Below are 19,679 nucleotides of genomic sequence, written 5' to 3'. Positions count from 1 at the left end.
AGTAAAGCCACAACTCGTCAAACAAAAATAACGCTTTACAAAACACTGATACTACCCGTGTTGATATATGGTTCCGAAGCCTGGGTACTTGCGCAATCAGATTAGGCAGTGCTTGACGTGTTTGAGAGAAAAATTCTTCGAAAGATCTACGAACCAATCTGCGTTGACGGTGAATATCGATTTCGTATGAACCACGAGCTGTATCTGCTATACAACGACATCAATATAGTTAATCGTATCGAAATGCAGCGATTGCGTTGGCTAGGCCATATAATCAGAATGAGCGATGATGAACCCGCTAAAAAAGTGTATACATACGTATAAAAGTAATAGATGGCGCAAACAAGTGGATGAAGAGATGACAAGGCGCGGTATTCCACAAAGCGAAGCACTAAACGGAGAGAATTGGAGATATTTTCTTAGTTCGGTCTATGGAACAAATGTTCTGTAATGGGCCAGCTAAGTAAGTAAGTAAGCGGGTATACAACATTCCACCCGAAATTTGTCGGTATAGTTCCGCGTCTTCATATAGCCCCCATAGAACGGTACCTCCCTATTTTCGGTATTTTGACAGTTGTGGCCTCAAGTTTCCACCGAAATGGCTGAAATTTGAAATTTAGACTTCATTGGGGCTATAAAACTTTCCACCAGAAATGTGTGGGTATATGTCCACGCCTTCGTATAGCCCTCATAGAACGGTACTTCCCGATTTTCGGTATTTTAAAGGTTGTGGCCCCAACAAACCACAAAAATGGCTGCAATTTGGTATTTAGTTAGTCTACGTTGGAGGTAAAAAATTTACCGACTGAAATTAGTCTCGATATGTTCGTTTCTATATAGCCCCCATAGAACGGTACCTCCCGATTTTCGTAAGGTTGTGACTCAGTATCCCACAGAAATGACTGAAATTAGTTATTTAGTCTTCCATGGGGTTAGGTCCACGTCTTCCTATATCCCCCACAGAAGCGTAAATCTTGGTTTTCGGTATTTTGAAGGTTTTAGCCAAATTGTTTTGCAGAAATATCTGAAGTCTCCCTTGTCCCGTATGGGATGTTTGTGGAACAATTATTATATATCTGAAATTTGGTAAACTAATTTTTCCATTTTTCTTCAATACAACTTTTGGTGGAGGGTATAACAAGTTCGGACCGGTCGAACTTAACGCCCTTCTTAATTGTTGTATGTAAAATGATGTCTCCAATTTTTGCGGTCTTCTCCTTCTTCAAAGTGAATTTGGTTTCAATTTAAGATTTGTTCTTGTTATCGTCATGGACGTTGATTTGGTCTCTGCTGGCCTGTTCTTGTTGCTGTTTTTTTTTTTTTTTTTTTTTTTTAACTTGAGACGTCAATGTTGGCGGCGTCTTATGTCTGTCTGACTCTCAGAGTATGTCTGGCCTGGTCTGATGCATTTTGTTGGTCTTTTGTGTCTGCATTTATTTGCTCTGCCGACAAACGTAGACTTGTGAGTATTTATATGCATATACGCTTATTAGATTGGAGCTATGTGAACAAAATGCAGTATCATGATGATGAAGTCTGTGGTAGGTTCGAGAAATTCGTCTAACTGAACTGAATTAACGTATACCTTTAGAAATTTTGAAAGGGAGACTTTATAGGGGAATGATTAGGAAGAGTCTTCAAAACGGAACATTATAGCAAAAGATAGAAGCTCAGTATGCCTGAACAACTTAAAAGTAGTTTGCACAGGACCTCCGCATAGACGATGGCAAATTACCCTTTAATGTTTTTTGAAGTTTACCTAAGCAACACTTAAAGGAGTTTCAATAAACTACTAAAAAAGTCCCTTCAGGCAACTAAAAATGAGTCCTTAATTCATTTAATATAACTTACAAGGACTATATAAATATGTCTAAGAGGGTACTTAGTTGGGAACCAAAAGAACAGAAAAAATATTAAACCCACTTTAATGTGTGGTCATACTGCGGCTAATGCAAGTATGTTTGAGGAAAGAGCCAAGATTATGATTACATTAAATCAGCAGTTATGTTGTCGAGACCGACATTCATGTGTTCTCTTGTTGTTGTTGTTTTTGCTACTCTTGTGTGTTGTGTTAATTTTAATTTTTTTTCTGAACCTCTCTGTGTATTTGTCTATGCCTCGATTGAAAAGAGTTGTTGATGTTGTTTTTGCATTGCGTTTTTCTTCTTGTTGTCGCTGTTGTTGTTGTCGTTGCTGGTTTAATTTTCTAGACATTGAGTGTTTGCTGTTTGTTTGTGTTTTGGTTTTGTTTTGATATGCCATACAAAACGTGGCTAGACAGTGTCTAGCCGGCTGTTACTGCAGCCTTTTTTTCCTTTGGTTCTTCAAACATTCAAGTCGGCTCAACAACAATTAAACAACAACAATAATAACAATTATGCAGTTAACCTGAGTAGCCCTTAAACCATATTCATCTGACACAAACACCCCGTCACACATTAATATTACATTAAAGCACTGAGCACGAAGCACTCCTTTACAGACTTACGACTATCGACATACACACACACCCACGTTTCTACTACAGTTAGTCCTTGATGCATTTGTAAATTATGTATTTTGTTCAGTAACTCATTACAAGTTTGTTGTTGTGTGAGATTTTGTTTTGCATGAATGAATAATTATTTTGAGCAACAGCAGCAGCAACAACATGAATGGCAACAACAGCAACCACCGGAGAAACAACAAAATTTACAATGAAATCGTAATGCAACAATACATAAATGCATCGTAAAAGTAGTACTCTCGTAAAAATGTGTAAAAAACAAACAAACAAACAAACTAAACCTACGTAACCGCCCACGTCGAGTAAAGTTTAATTCATAAAATTTATGAAAGAAGTTAAATCAGACCTCAAGAGCGGAATAAAAATATGATGGGAATTATCTACAGGTGTATGATAAGAAGACTTAATAGGCAAATAGACAGACGCCTGATAAGGAGTCTATATAAACGACTGCAAAGGTGTCTTTGTAGACGAAAGAAAAGGAGTTTCTATAGGCAACTAAAATGGAGTCTATGTTAACGACTAAAAAGAAGGATCTGTGGACAAGCGAACATAAATTCTATGGTATACCGGGAAGAAGTTCTTGAGAAAACTGAAAAAGAGTCTCTATAGACAAATGGAAAGGAGTCTCTATAGCACTGTTGGGCAGAAATGCTCGGCCTCATACACAAAAGTGTAAAAAATACATGAGTCTCTTGCACTTTGCCCACCATTGCTCTATAGGTATCTCTGTAGGAGAGTAAAATTGAGTATCTATATCTCTGTGGACGACTAAAAGGAATCTTTATAGACGACTCAAAACAGAAATGGAATGGAGTACTGAAAATGTGTCTCTATAGATGACTTAGAAGGAGTCTGATTCTGACTACATGCGCTTGATAATAATTAGGCGAGTAGAAGGAGACTCTATAGACAACTGAAAAAAATGACTATCGACGACTGAAAAAGAGTATCTATCGACTACTGAAAATGTCGTCTGTACACGACTGAAATGGATTCTCTACAAAATACTGAAACAACTATATAAACGACTTAAAAGAACTTTCTGTAGACGAAGAATTTTCTGTAACGCTTGAAGAGAACAATGAAGGGAAACTTTATCGCCGATTGCAGAAAGGCAGTCTATGTCGAGGACTATAGTAAAAGTTTCTTTATAGGCAACTGAAAGGATTCTTTTAATTATATCTATAGCCGAGAGAAATAATGGCTGTGGACCGCAAGAACGTTTAGACGAAATCCGAGTCAGGCAATTCGGAGTCAGTTTAGCCATGTCTGTCCGTCTGTTTATCTGTCGAAGGAATAAACCGATTTGATATCAACTTTGACCTATAAAGTCGCCATATATACAAAAGTCGACCTGAAGGGTAGCAATCTGTACAATTTTTTTATTTAACTTCGTCATCTTTATAAAATTTCACATATAACGTCATCAATTATCCAGAAGGTGGCATATAAGGTCGCCAAAAACAACTAAAATCAACTTATTAGGTAAAAATCTATACTGAAGTCGACCTATAAGGTCGTCGCCTATACAGAAGTCGATCTAAAAGGTCGCCATCTATACAGAAGTCTGCCTATAAGATCGCCATCTTCGCAGAAGTCGACCTATACGATCGCCATCTATGCAGAAGTCGACCTATAAGGTCGCCATCTATGCAAAAGTCGAACTATGAGGTCGCAATCTATATAGAAAGTTCGCCACCTATACAGAAGCCGACTTATAAGGTCGCCACCTATACATATAAGGTCGCCACCTATACAGAAGTCGACTTATAAGGGCGCTACCTATACAGAAGTAGACCTATAAGTCCCAATTTACATTAGGCGAGTTTACTTGCGGCAATTGTCAGTTTGATGGAGAGAGAGGTGAGGCATATGGCAACCCTTTGCCTCTCAGCCCCCTCTCTCACCTACAAACTGACAATTGCCGCAAGTAAACTCGCCTAATGTAAATTGGGAGTAAGGTCGCCACCTATACAGAAGTCGACCTATAAGGTCGTCATCTACACAGAAGTCGACTTATAAGGTCGCCATCTATACAGAAGTCGACTTATAAGGTTACCATCTATACAGAAGTCGACCTATAAGGTCGCCATCTATGCAGAAGACGACCTATAAGGTCGCCATCTATACTGGAGTAGCTATCTACCCTAAAGTTGACCTATAATGTCCACACATATACAGAAGTCGGCTTAAAAAGTCGCCATCTATACAGAAGTCGACCTATAAGGTCACCACCTATACAGAAGTCGACCTATAACTCGCCATCTACACAGAAGTCGACTTATAAGGTCGCCATCTATACAGAAATCGTCTTATAAGGTTGCCATCTATGCAGAAGTCGACCTATAAGGTCGCCATCTATGCAAAAGTCGAACTATGAGGTCGCAATCTATATAGAAAGTTCGCCACCTATACAGAAGTCGACTTATAAGGTCGCCACCGATACATATAAGGTCGCCACCTATACAGAAGTCGACTTATAAGGGCGCTACCTATACAGGAGCAGACCTATAAGGTCGCCACCTATACAAAAGTCGACCTATAAGGTCGCCATCTACACAGAAGTCGACTTATAAGGTCGCCATCTATACAGAAGTAGACCTATAAGGTCGCCACCTATACAGAAGTCGACCTATAAGGTCGCCATCTACACAGAAGTCGACTTATAAGGTCGCCATCTATACAGAAGTCGACTTATAAGGTTGCCATCTATACAGAAGTCGACCTATAAGGTCGCCATCTATGCAGAAGACGACCTATAAGGTCGCCATATATACAGAAGTCGATTTATTAAGTCGCCATCAATACAGAATTCGACCTATAAGGTCGCCATCTATACAGAAGGCAACCTATAAGGTCACCATATATGCAGAAGTCGACCTATAAGGTCACCATCTATGCAGAAGTCAACTTATAAGGTTGCCATCTATGCAGAAGACGACCTATAAGGTCGCCATCTATACTGGAGTCGCTATCTACCCTAAAGTTGACCTATAATGTCCACACATATACAGAAGTCGGCTTATAAAATCGCCATCTATACAGAAATCAAACTATAATATATAACCTATACAGAAGTGGACCTATAAGGTCGCCATCTATACAGAAATCGATTTATAAGTTCGCCGTCTACACAGAAGTCTATAAGTTCGCCATCTATACAGAAATCAAGCTATAAGGTCGCAACCTATACAGAAGTCGACCTATAAGGTCGCCATATATAAAGAACACGACCTATAAGGTCGCCATATATACTGGAGTCGACCTATAAGTTCGCCGTTTATACAGAAGTCGACCTATAAGTTTGCCATCTATACAGAAGTCGACATATAAGGTCGCCATCTATACAGAAGTCGAAGTATAAGGTCACCATCTATACAGGGGTCAACCTGGAAGGTCGCCATCTATACAGAAGTCGACTTATAAGGTCGCCATCTATACAAAAGTCGACCTATAAGGTCGTCATCCATGCAGAAGACGACCTATATGGTCGCCATCTATACTGGAGTCGACCTAGAAGTTCACCGTCTATACAGAAGTCGACCTATGAGGTCGCCATCTATACAGAAGTCGACCTATAAGGTCGCCAGCTATATAGAAGTCGACCTATAAGGTCGCCATCTATACAGAAGTCGACCTATAAGATCGCCATCTATACAGAAGTCGACCTATAAATCCGCCGTCTATACAGAAGTCGACCTATAAGATCGCCGTCTATACAGAAGTCGACCTATAAGGTCGCCATCTATACAGAAGTCGACCTATAAGGTCACCACCTATACAGAAGTCAACTTATAAGGATGCCATCTATACAGAAGTCGACCTATAAGGTCGCCAGCTATATAGAAGTCGACCTATAAGGTCGCCATCTATACAGAAGTCGACCTATAAGATCGCCATCTATACAGAAGTCGACCTATAAATCCGCCGTCTATACAGAAGTCGACCTATAAGATCGCCGTCTATACAGAAGTCGACCTATAAGGTCGCCATCTATACAGAAGCCGACCTATAAGGTCGCCATCTATACAGAAGTCGACCTATAAGGTCACCACCTATACAGAAGTCAACTTATAAGGATGCCATCTATACAGAAGTCGACCTATAAGGTCGCCATCTATACAGAAGTCGACCTATAAGGTCGCCATCTATACAAAAGTCGACCTATAAGGTCACCATCTATGCAGAAGACAACTTATAAGGTTGCCATCTACACAGAAGTCGGCCATATATTCTGGAATTGACCTATAAATTCGCCGTCTATAGAGAAGTCGACCTATAAGTTTGCCATCTATACAGAAGTCGACCTATCAGGTCGCCATCTATACAGAAATTTACCTATTAGGTCGCCATGTATACAGAAGTCGACCTATAAGGTCGCAATCCATACAGAAGTCAACCTATAAGGTCACCATCTATGCAAAAGTCAACTTATAAGGTTGCCATCTACACAGAAGTCGACCTATAAGGTCGCCATCTATACAAAAGTCGACCTATAAGGTGGCCATCTATACAAAAGTCGACCTATAAGGTCACCATCTATGCAGAAGACAACTTATAAGGTTGCCATCTACACAGAAGTCGGCCATATATTCTGGAATTGACCTATAAATTCGCCGTCTATAGAGAAGTCGACCTATAAGTTTGCCATGTATACAGAAGTCGACCTATCAGGTCGCCATCTATACAGAAATTTACCTATTAGGTCGCCATCTATACAGAAGTCGACCTATAAGGTCGCAATCTATACAGAAGTCGACCTATAAGGTCGCCATCTATACAAAAGTCGACCTATAAGGTGGCCATCTACGCAGAAGTCGACATATAAGGTCGCCATCTATACAGAAATCGATTATAAGTTCGCCATCTATACAGAAGTCGACCTATAAGTTCGCGATCTGTACAGAAGTCGACCTATAAGTTCGCCATATATACAGAAATCAAGCTATAAGGTCGCAACCTATACAGAAGTCGACCTATAAGGTCGTCATATATAGAGAATACGACCTATAAGGTCGCCATATATTCTGGAATTGACCTATAAATTCACCGTCTATAGAGAAGTCGACCTATAAGTTTGCCATCTATACAGAAGTCGACCTATAAGGTCGCCATCTATACAGAAATTTACCTATAAGGTCGCCATCTATACAGAAGTCTACTTATAAGGTCGCCACATATACCGAAGTTGATATATAAAGTCGTCATCTATACAGAAGTCGACCTAAAAGATCAGCATCTATACAGAAGTTGATCTATAAAATCGTCATCTATACAGAAGTCGATCTATAAGGACGCAACGAAGTCGGCCTATAAGGTCGCCATCTATACAGAAGTCGACCAATAAGGTTGCCATCTATACAGAAGTCGACCTACAAGTTCGCCATCAATACAAAAATCTATCTATAAGGTCGCCATCCATACAGAAGTCGACCTATAAGGTGGCCATCCATACAGAAGTCGGCCTTTAAGGTCGCCATCTATACAGAAGTCGACCTACAAGTTCGCCATCAATACAAAAATCGACCTATAAGGTCGCCATCTATACAGAAGTCGACCTATAAGGTCGCCATCTATACAGAAGTCGAATTATAAGGTCGCCATCTATACCGAAGTTGATATATAAAGTCGTCATCTATACAGAAGTCGACCTACAAGTTCGCCATCAATACAAAAATCTACCTATAAGTTAGCCATCCATACAGAAGTCGGCCTATGTGGTCGCCATCGACCTAAAAAATCAGCATCTATACAGAAGTCGATCTATAAGGACGCAACCTATACAGAAGTCGGAATATAAGGTCGCCATCTATACAGAAGTCGGCCTATAAGGTCGCCATCTATACAGAAGCCGACCTATAAGGTAGCTAAGTCGGCCAATAAGGTCGCCATCAGTACAAAAATCTACCTATAAGGTCGCCAAATATACAGAAGATGACCTATAAGGTCGCCATCTATACTGAAGTCGGCCTATAAGTTCGCCGTCTATACAGAAGTCGACCTATAAGGTCGCCATCTATACAGAAGCCGACCTATAAGGTCGCCATCTGTACAGAAATCGACCTATAAGGTCGCCATCTATACAGAAGTCGACCTACAAGTTCGCCATCACTACAAAGTCGCCAAATAAACAGAAGACGACCTATAAGGTCGCCATCCATACAGAAGTCGACCTATGAGGTCGCCATATATACAGAAGTCGACCTATAAAGACGCCATCCTTACAGAAGTCGACCTATAAGGTCGCCATATATTCAGAAGTCTATTCAGAAGTCGACTTATAAGGTCACCATCTATTCAGAAATCGACCATCTATACAGTTGTCGCCATCTTAAAAAATCTACCCATAAGTTTGCGATATACAACCAACATTTATGCCAGAAATAGCTCATAAAGAATCGAGCTGAACAATTTTATATGCAGCAAGTATCCACTTCTACCTGTAGCATGTTGGAAATGTAGGTTAGGTTTTGACAAAATTTCCCACTGAAGTTCTTATAATTTGACACATTTTCTTGAGCATTATAAAACACCCCGTTCGATTGGCATTTATGTACAGCTCGATTAGAAAAGTAGTCTGCTTTTCTTATGTAGAATCTGCAAATTATACTCTGCAAAACTTTAAGTATTTTTTATTAAATTAAGCTGTGTCGCCCAATTCTTATTATTAAAAATCTAATATTATTATTTCGTTTGTTTTCTGACATTTCAGCATTAATGATATCAAAAATCGCATTAGCAATGCCATACAGACAAAAAACTCCGAAGAAATTATCGAATCGCCGCTACATGAAATGGCTGCATATCCCACATGTAATTCGGAGACCACAGAAGCATCTTGGCTACACGATAATAATATCACCATACAATTTTCCAGTACTCTGTTTGAACAAAAAATGCAAAATTTAAATTTAGATTCAGCCATTCTAAGGCTTTTCAAAATCAATCCAAATGAAACACGTGATGAACAACAAATAGCTGCTGGTGGTACTAATGCTGGCAATGGTGATGATGACGACGACGACGATACCAGTAAACCCAAAAGATGTGCTGAACCAATTCTAGATGCTCAAATTCGTGTCACTGTCTCAATTGTCCAGCAAACGCGACGCAATAAACGTGGTGTGTATGGTAATTATTGGCCAATTTTAAAGGATGCGATTTTAATTAATTGCATTTCTTTTTCTTCTCTTGTTTGCTTTCTTGCTTGTTTTCTTAATCGCTTGTTTTGTTTTCTGTTTTTTTTTTTGTGTTCCCTCTCCGTTCTTGCTCTGTTTTCTTGCTTTGCGCTGCATTTCATTACAGAACGTAAGAAGCGTATCTGCAATACCATTATGATGAATGTTTCGACCACGGGCTGGGTGGAGATCGATATACGGCGTGCCATTTATATTTGGGAAAATGTTGGCAAACAAATTGAACAGAATCAACAATCGCGTCCTCCTGTCTTAGTGGGTTATCTAATGATTGAAGTTCACGATGAGGAGGAACAACCATTGAAGCCGGGTTTATTCTTTAAGCCACCAAGTTGCAATCAGGCAGGTAAGTGTGTTGTTTGCCAATAAGTAACTTTTATCACAACACCAAAGAAAAACAAAACAAAAACTATTGAAAATAGATCATTGATGGAAAGAAAGATTTAAGATTTTTGAAAAAGTTTTGGAAAATATGAAAATTATTAATGAACATAATATCAGCCATAACAAACGGCTAAAAAGAGTTTGGTATGTAGAAAAGAATAGACCTAAAGGCCTCGCCTAGTTGCCTTGCTTGCTTCTGATAAAAGAATAAAAAAGAAAAGGGCAACCCAGTTTGAAATTTGCTCCGGCTCCTTTATTCTTTTATTTTTATTATATCAAAAATGAAGCAGGAAAGCAAGGCAAACAGGCGTGGCAGCTTATGTACCCAGGCCTTTAAGACCGAGCCAATTTCGAACTATGTTGCCCTTTTCTCTTTTATTATTTTATCAGAAGCAAGCAAGGCAGGCGAGGCAGCTTATGTACTCAGCCCTTAAGGGTCTTCAAACAAAAGACTTAGGGGTCTTCTATGAGAAGACCTAAGGGTATTCAAAGAGAAGACCTAATAATCTTCTCTGAGAAGACGTAAGGATATTCTATGAGAGGACCTTACAGTCATCAATAAAAAGACCTAAAAGTAATCCATGAAGAGACCCTTGGCCTTGTTTTTAAACTGCTTAATTAGACCAAAATAGCATCTGTGGGCCAATACTATTTATTCCCCCAGCATTTATGCTAACGAGGGTATATATAAAATGTGCCTCATCGACCCCAAGTGTGTTTGGAAGAAATCCGTTTCAGACAATTTAAAGTCGATTTAGCAATGTCTGTCTAACTGGCTGGTCCAAAATTTGGCTTTCGTAATATTTTGTCCAAACTTAGTTTAAGTTAAGAAGATGAACCTTATCGGTCCACTGCCTCGGGTACTTCCCCCAAAAAAGTTCAATTTTTTCGCAAAAATTATGCATACGATAACTCTCGAAGGGACTCACTGATTTCGTCCATACTTTGCAAATCGTAATATTTTTACCAGACATAGATCAAGTTCGAATATGGACTATATCGGTCCAGTCCTTCGGGTGCCTCCCACACAAATTCTCGGGAAAATGCAGTTGAAGACCTCCTCTCGAATCGTCTTGATTTTTTGTTTTAACAACTTGTATTCGGCGCCCCCATTACGACGGTATAAGTTTTTCCAGAGGCAAGTCCATACTTCCTGAGAAAATGACCCGAACACTGTAAAAACCCACCAAAGCACCATGTGTAGTGGATGCAGCGCACGATAACTCTCCAACCAAACCAATTCGATCCAAAATTTGGCAGTCGTAATATTTCATGCAAACATAAATCAAGTTCTACGATGGGCCTTATCGCTCCACTCCTTGGGTTACCTCCCCCCTCGTAATCTTTCTACGAGACATAGATCAGGTTATAATATAGGCTATATATGTCAAATGCTTCGGGTACCCCCCACACAAAATTTCGTTTTGAGTTTTCTTGGAGCAGGTTGCACTCAAGGCCCCTTTTACGGGTACAAGTTTCTTAAATGACAAGTCTATACTCCTTGAGAAAATGACCCGAAATCTTTAAAAAAAAAACACTACAGCCAGCACTCGAACCGAATTCTGCGTTGATCCACACTTTGCATTTTCGTAATAATTCTTCGAATATTAGACAAAATTCGAAGGTGGTGCTTATGGGTCCACTTCTTCTGGTACCTCTTCCACAAAAGTTCCAAAATATTCACTAAATGATACGTGTAATATCTCATAAACAGAGCCACCGATTTGGTCCAAATGTCTCAAAACTTAGTTTATGTTCAAAAGTGGCCCCTATCAGTCTACTCCTTGGGATAGCGCCCACACAAATGTTCAACATTTCTGTTTAAGTGCGGTTAACGGTCTGTTCGAGGATCCTTTGGAAATTTTACCAAAGGTACTCCTAGTGACCTTGTTTACAACGATATTATGTTTTTCGTGGGCAAGTCCTTGTTTCCTGATATCTATCGAGAGGAATGACTTCCCAAATAAGACCAACTTTCAAAATGGACTATGTGGGTCCATGGCTTTAGGTACCTCCCCGCAAAGGCTAGAGCAGCCTCGAAAATGGAATAGATTCCGGGTTTTTTATTCCGGAACGGACCAAAAGAGATCTATGCAGATATTCCAGATACTCTGATATGACGACTCCTGGTCGAAGATTCCTCGGAGTCATTCTGATGCATAGAAGCGTTCGTCTGTTTGCAAGAAGGATTATGATTCCTTTGTCAGTGTTGATTGGATCTGTTAGTGGAATATTTTGGCTCACTGCAACGAAAATAATATTAACTTTCGATCGTTTGCGGCCCTTACATTTTGGTATAGCCCTCATATAATGGTACTGCCCGATTTCAGGTAATTTAAGGCTTTTAGCTACATCTTCATTTGGCATTTCGGGTTCCTAATGGTCACAAAACTTATCTACAAAAATTTGTGGACATAGGTCCATGTTTTGGAATAGTACCCATATAAAGGTACCTCTCGATTTTCGTTATTTTGGGCTTTTAATTTTAGCTACAATTTTGAACTGAATTACCTGAAATTTGACATTTTAGATTCTCAGTGGTCACGAAACTTCACCACGGAAAATTTTCAACATAGGTCCAAGTTTTGGTATAGCTCTCATATAACGGTACCTGCAATTTTCGGTATTTTGAGAATTTTAGCTACATTTTGTTGGAAATGAAGGTAAATATATCTGTGTCGGCAACGTCGACTGATACTTTTTACTTGTTTCAACATTGCTTTACTTTCAATCAACAACCCTTGTTATACTCTCAGCCTTTAGGCTAGAAGGGGTATATGCACTTTGATACGATCAAAAATGTGCCTCATCGAAATAGCGGTTTTAGACTCCAAGTATGTTTGGACAAAATTCGTTTCAGACAATTCGGAGTAGATTTAGCCATGTCCGTCCGTCTGTCTGGCTGGCCGGTGCGCACGATTACTCTCGAACGGATCAACTGATTCGAACCAATTTTTGGGTATCGTAATATCTTGTCCAAACTTAGTTTAACTTAAACTTAGTTTAACTTCGAAGATGGGCCACATCGGTCCACTCCTTCGGCTACCTTCCACACAAAAGTTCGAATATGGAGTATATTGGTCCACTCCTTCGGGTCATTCCCACATACAATTCGGTTAAAGTGAAGTTAAAGAACTCCTCTCCCTTTACGACGGTAAAATTTTTTTCATGCGCAAGTCCATACTTCCTGAGATATTGGCTTTAAAGTTCCAAAAAACCCTTACGGCACCAACCAAAATGGTAAAACCGCAAGTTATTCTCTCAGGGAGTTTCTGATTTGTGCAGACTTTGCACATCATATTATTTCATCCAGTCATGTATCAGGTTGGAATATGGGCTATATCCATCCACTTCTCCGGGTACCACCCACACAAAATTCGAGAAAAAAGTTTAGGAGCTCCTCTCACATCGTTTTGATTATTTTTTCAGTAGGTTGTTCTAGCATCCTCATTTTCAACGGTAAAATCTTTTTCCGTAGTAATTCAATACGTCCTCCCGGCACATACTAAAATTGCTATTATGCAAGATAACTCTAAACTTTTTCAAACATTTCTTTCAAACTTAGTTTAACATAACACTGTGCAACATTTTTGAGCCAATCGCGTGCAAACAACTTCTGGCCAGAATTTTATGAAAGTAGAGGACCAATAGGCAAAAACCGTATTTGGGTTTTGTTTTCTTAGATCGGGTTCGGTTTTTATGGCCTCATCTAAACATGGTTAAAAATCGAATTTTTAAAACAAATCAGGGCTGTATCTCTGAAACCAATACGAATCTTGTTTTGACATCTGCAGCAAACTTGTAGATAAGAGCAAGAAGAAAATATTTGGAGGAATAGTGAACTCGAAAAACTGCATTTATTGCCTCAAATTTTATAATATTTCTAAAAATTCTATAATTTGTGTATATTTCGCAGCGTATCTCCCAAAATGTTAAATTCTTCTCAATGTTACCTTTTGGGAAAATATTCTCTGGAATGTAATACACAACTCTTCAGAACATTATATTGTTGTAAAATGCCTCTATCGCCTTGTTTATAGCAAATTTTTCAACAACAATTTGGTAAATATTTCAATAATTCAATGAAATCCCCAACATGAGAATAAACAGCCTGTGTGAACATTGTTTGAAATAAGTTTTGTAAAAGGTATGTTATGAAATACCCCTTAAACAACGTGAAAAACCCATTTTAGAGTTTCAGAATGTTCTGAAGAATTGATGGTCACATTATTTGGAACATTTTTAGAATGGTTACTTGTTTCAACTCCCAACAGTTTAGTTGTTACTGACCAGAATTTCAGAAATTATGTAAACTTTTATATATTTTAACGAGTTTGATGCGCTAGATGCAGCTTTTCCTTGTTCATCTGGTTGACACATAAGTTCTACTACTTTAGGGCTACAATATTGCTGAAGACTGCAAAGCAAAATTCTTATTAGTTTCGGAGATAAAAGTCCGATCACTGGAAAAAAGGCTCATTTTAGGTCGGTTTAGATGAGGCCATAAAATCTAAACCCGATCTAAGAACACAAAACCCAATTAAGGTTTTTATAGTCTCAATATGTACTTTCAGAAAATGCCCATTAGAAGTTGTTTGCATTTCCAGTGTTGCACAGTGTAATTTAATATTTCGAGTCCTTTATGAAGAAGTTTGGTTACTAAAAATGTTTATTATATGTCAATGATTTGGGGTAAGCCCACATTACGGTACATCCCTATTTTAAGTCGAACTCGTGAGACAAAATCAATATATTTTATATACGTCATAATTATTGTGTTTGGTTTCTTTTTTGTCAGTGGCTGAGGTTATATCTCCGTCAGCACAGCTGACTGATACTTTCTTACTTGTTTTAACTAGTTTTTATACCCTCAGCATTTATGCTAACGCGGATATATATACACTTTCATACGGGCAAAATGTGCCTCATCGAAATAATGGGTTTAGACCCCAAGTATGCTGGCTGGAGCGCACGATAACTCTCGAACGGATCAACGGCTTCGGTCCAAAATTTGGCTCTCGTAATAGTTTGTCTAAACTTAGTTTAAGTTCGAAGATGGGTTACATCCACTCCATCCGGTACCTCCCCCACAAAAGTTCAAAAATGTTCGAAAATTTGTGTGCACCATAACTCTTGACCCAATCGGTCCACTCCTTCGGATACCTCCCACACAAAATTTCGGGGAAGTTCAGTTTAGGACCAGTGGCTAAATTTTGTTTCTATAAAAATGTGAAATGAAAATGACCTGAAAGATGCAAAAACAAGCCCTATGGCAACGTGTGTAGTGGCTGGAGCCCAAGATGATTCTCGAACGGATCTGCAGATTCGGTACAAAATTTGCCTTCGTAATATTTTGTCCAAACTTATTTTATGCTCGAAGATAAGGCATATCGGTCCATTCCTTCAGGTACCTCCGCCACATATTAAAACTCTCTTGAACGGAGCGACCGAATTGGTCCATACTTTACACATCCTAATATATCTACCAGACATAGAACAGATTTGAATAGGGACTATATTTTTTCACTCATTGGGGTACCTCATACCAATAGGGACTATATTTTTTCACTCATTGGGGTACCTCACACCTAAAATTTCGTATAAGTTCACTTTAAGATCTGCTCTCGAATCAATTTGATTTTTGTTGAACCAACTTGCATTCGCTGCATCCTTTACGACGGTAAAAGAGTTTTCATGGTAAATTTTAGAGTTGGGTAATCTAGTTCCTAGTTCCTTGTACTAGTTCCAGACCGTATGAGTAACATAATGAAATATAACGTGTGATATTAAGTATACGCAGTTTGTTCAAAGAAAAAATGTGGGCCATTGGAACTGCGAAGTGAACTATATAGTTCCATATAGTTCCTTTGGCACAACTCTAGTAAATTTATACTTCTTGAGAAAACAGCCCGAAAGGTGTTAAAACTCCTAGCCATGTATAGTGGCTGGAGATAACTCTCGAACTGATCAACCGATTTGATCCAAAATTTGGCCTTCGTTATGTTTGTCCAATTTTAGTTTCAGTTCGAAGATGGGCAATACCGGTCCACAACTTCCGGTAGTTTCTATTCGAAGATGGGCAATACCGATCCACAACTTCCGGTACTTCCCCAAGTACTTAAAAAATTTCACTAAAATGGTATGCACGATATCTCTTGAACGGGCCAATTTGGACCAATTTGGTCCAAACTTGGGATCTCCTAATATTTAACTTCTAAATTCAAAGGCAAGTGGAAATGTCCAAAAAGGGTCACAAAATTCTGAAAAGACCCTAAATACATTCGATTTGTCCTTAGATGAAAGTTTCAATTCACATAGGCTGAGGGTGTATCCTTGTCGGCAAAGCCGACTTATACTTCTTTACTTGTTCTATTTAAGACCTGTAATTTGACATTTAGCGACATACCTCCCGGTTTTACTAATATATTCTAATTTGGCTTTTAAGAAATTCAATATATTCACTATTTTATATTTTACGTTCGAACTTCAGATGTTTTTATTGAAAACATTATTGACCGTAACTGGGCCTTCTCCCATTTTTTAATAGAACAACATATTTATAATGAATCGGAATATTTTCAAAGATTTGAGTTTTTCCCAATAGAAAGTACAAAACGTTTAGCTGTGACCAACAACAAGATTTAGATCTTCGCCCATCAATTTCAATTCAATTTATGTTTATTTCAGATTTGAAACCCAATAGTTTAGAAATTTATCAGCAAAAGTGTCTAAAAATTAAAATGAAATATAATTAAAAAAAAAATAAGTTTCAGTGTTTTATTTAGAAATGCACTTAAAACTAGGAAATAATTTGTCGCTTAGCCTCAATAAATATATTCTTTCTCATGATGGAATCTCTCAAATAAAACGCTTGCCGTTTAATTTTGTCACCATTTTTAATTTAAATGCAAGCGTTTTATTTGAGAGATTCCATCTTGAGAAAGAATATATTTATTGAGGCTAAGCGACAAATTATTTCCTAGTTTTAAGTGCACTTCTAAATAAAACACTGAAACTTAATTTTTATACCCTACACCATTTGTATGTAACATACAAAAGGAAGCGAGATAGACCCATAGTTCCTTCTAGGGATATACATAGAATCACTTTCTGAGTCGATTTATGCATGTCCGTCCGTCCGTTCGCAACATACAGGTCGCATTTGTTGACCGATTTCGCTGAAAATTGGGGAATACCATTTTTTTAGCCGTCAGAAGATCAAGTTCGAAGATGGGCTATATCGGCCCAAGTTTTGGTATAGCCCCCATATAACGGTACCTCCCGATTTATAGTATTTTAAGGATCTTAGCCGCATTTGTTGCCCAAACCAGAACCAAACATTTGAAGTTCCCAATGGCCGCGAAATTGCTCCACTAAAAATTTTCAAGATAGGTCCACGGTTCGTTATAGTCCCCATATAACGATACCTCCCGATTTAAGGTATTTTATGGATCTTAGCCACATTTTTTGCCCAAACTAGCTGAAATTTTACATTTGAGGATCTCAATGGCCGCGAAATTGTTCCACTAAAAATTGTCAAGATAGGTCCACGGTTCGATATAGTCCCCATATAACTATACCTCCCGATTTAAGGTATTTTAGGGATCTTAGCCACATTTTTGGCTTGAACTAGCTGAAATTTTACATATGTGGTTCCCAGTGACCACGAAATTTCGCCACTTAAATTGAGCCAAATTATATCGAAATCGGTTCAGATTTGGATATAGCTCCCATATATATGTTCGCCCGATTTCATGTATTTGCTGCACCAAACACGCTATATACGTCCGATTTTGATGAAATTTGGAATGTTTGACTGAATTCGGCCTAGAAATAAGTGTGCCAAATTATACCGAAATCGGTTCCGATTTGGATATAGCTCCCATATATATTTTCGGCCGATTTCACGTATTTTCTGTACCAAACACGCTATATATTTCCGATTTCGATAAAATTTGGAATGTGTGACCGAATTCAGTCTAGAAATAAATGTGCCAAATTATATCGAAATCAGTTCAGATTTGGATATAGCACCCATATATATTTTCGGCCGATTTCGTGTATTTTCAGCTCCAAACACGATATATAAGTCCGATTTCAATGATATTTGGAATGTGTGACTGAATTCGGTCTGGAAATAAATGTGCCAAATTATATCAAAATCGGTTAAGATCTGGATATAGCTCCGATTTATATTTTACATATTCACAGTGGTGTAGGGTATTATATAGTCGGCCCCGCCCGACTTTGATCCTTTCCTTACTGGTTTTAAATTATATTTTATCTTTAACTTCTTAGTAAATACGTTTTTTTGACCACTGAGAAAAAAATTATAGTCAATTTAGACCGAAAATTTAGATAAAAACTTTAAAATGCCTGAAATCGTGTAGTACCGTTATGGTACTATATATACCAAAACCTGGACTTATGTCCATAATTTTTGGTGGGGAAGTTTCTGTACCAATGGGGACTCCAAATGCCAAGTTACAAATGAAGATAAAATCCTCATAATACTTGAAAACGGGTGGTACAGCTATGAGGGGGCTATACCAAAAACCAAGACCTATGTTCACAATTTTTGGTGGGGAAATGTACATATGTATCATTGGAAATGTCAAATGACAGCTAATTCGGGCAAAAATTAAGATAAATTCTTAAAATACCTGAAATCGGGTGGTACCGCTATATGGGGGCTGTAGGAAAAATTGGGCCCATATTCATGTATTTTCATCCAAATCTGAAAAGTGTGAAAAGTTTCAGTTCGATTGGTAAACTGCAACAGTGTGGAAAATGAGTTACCAGAGTTGAAATGCAAGTTAAATAAAACACCGTTAAAACACTATAAAATGGACCAATATTGGTTTTGATTCCATATTCATGTATTGTCATCTAAATCTGAAAAGTGTGCAAAGTTTCAGTTCGATTGGTCAACTGCAACTGTGTTAAAAATTAGTTACCAAATTTGAACTAAACGGACCAAAGCAAGTTAAATAAAATACTGTAAAAAATTGATACATAGATTACATACATACATGCAAATGTAATGCAATACCTTTGAAGTGTAATTCAATATCTGTGGAATTTGAAAAACATTTTTCATAGTTTTATATAGTTGTAAGATATTCTAGAAAAATTCTTTCTAAATTACCTTTTTTCTTCCTTCGTAAACGAACAACGAGAAAATGCACATGCATATGTATGTATTATGTTTTCGTAGAACACATAACCGACAGACACTACGTCACCGCAAAATATTATGAATTTAATATCAGACACATTGTAATTATAAACCATGTCTAGACATTTAAACTTTACAAGTGAATCAGCAAAAAACAAATTCACATGAATTATTTTATTTTTTTTTTTTTGTATTAACTGAAAACAATACAAAAGAAGTAAAGAACTTTAAAACGACATTTAAATGTCTTTGTGTGCGTGCGGAAAAAAATTAAACTTTTTACATTTTCAATGAATTAGCAATTTTTTACACATGAGACTAATTAGTTCAACGCAATTTATAATATTGTTGTTTAAAGATTATTTTTATATTTTTCTTAAGATTAAATTTCAAACATTTAGCGGAGGTAAGG

The 19,679-nt window shown here is 38.0% G+C and overlaps 1 protein-coding gene across 2 annotated transcripts in view; it reads left to right on the top strand.

The window, feature by feature from the left end:
- Positions 1–19,679, top strand: part of ana (anachronism) — a 58,661-nt gene that overhangs the window by 30,981 nt on the left and 8,001 nt on the right. The window contains exons 2-3 of one of the 2 annotated variants that reach the window (XM_073989710.1): positions 9,222–9,631; positions 9,815–10,051. In XM_073989710.1, coding sequence (XP_073845811.1) covers positions 9,222–9,631; positions 9,815–10,051 — 647 coding nt within the window. Of the gene's footprint in view, positions 1–9,221; positions 9,641–9,814; positions 10,052–19,679 lie in introns of both variants that reach the window. The other variant, XM_073989709.1, reaches the window with a different exon arrangement.

This window comes from Musca autumnalis, unplaced genomic scaffold, assembly GCF_047663935.1.
Source record: "Musca autumnalis isolate F117 unplaced genomic scaffold, ASM4766393v1 scaffold_5, whole genome shotgun sequence".
Lineage (NCBI taxonomy): Eukaryota > Metazoa > Arthropoda > Insecta > Diptera > Muscidae > Musca > Musca autumnalis.
Note: the sequence above shows the minus strand (reverse complement) of the source record. Positions and strands in the feature narration are given on the sequence as shown.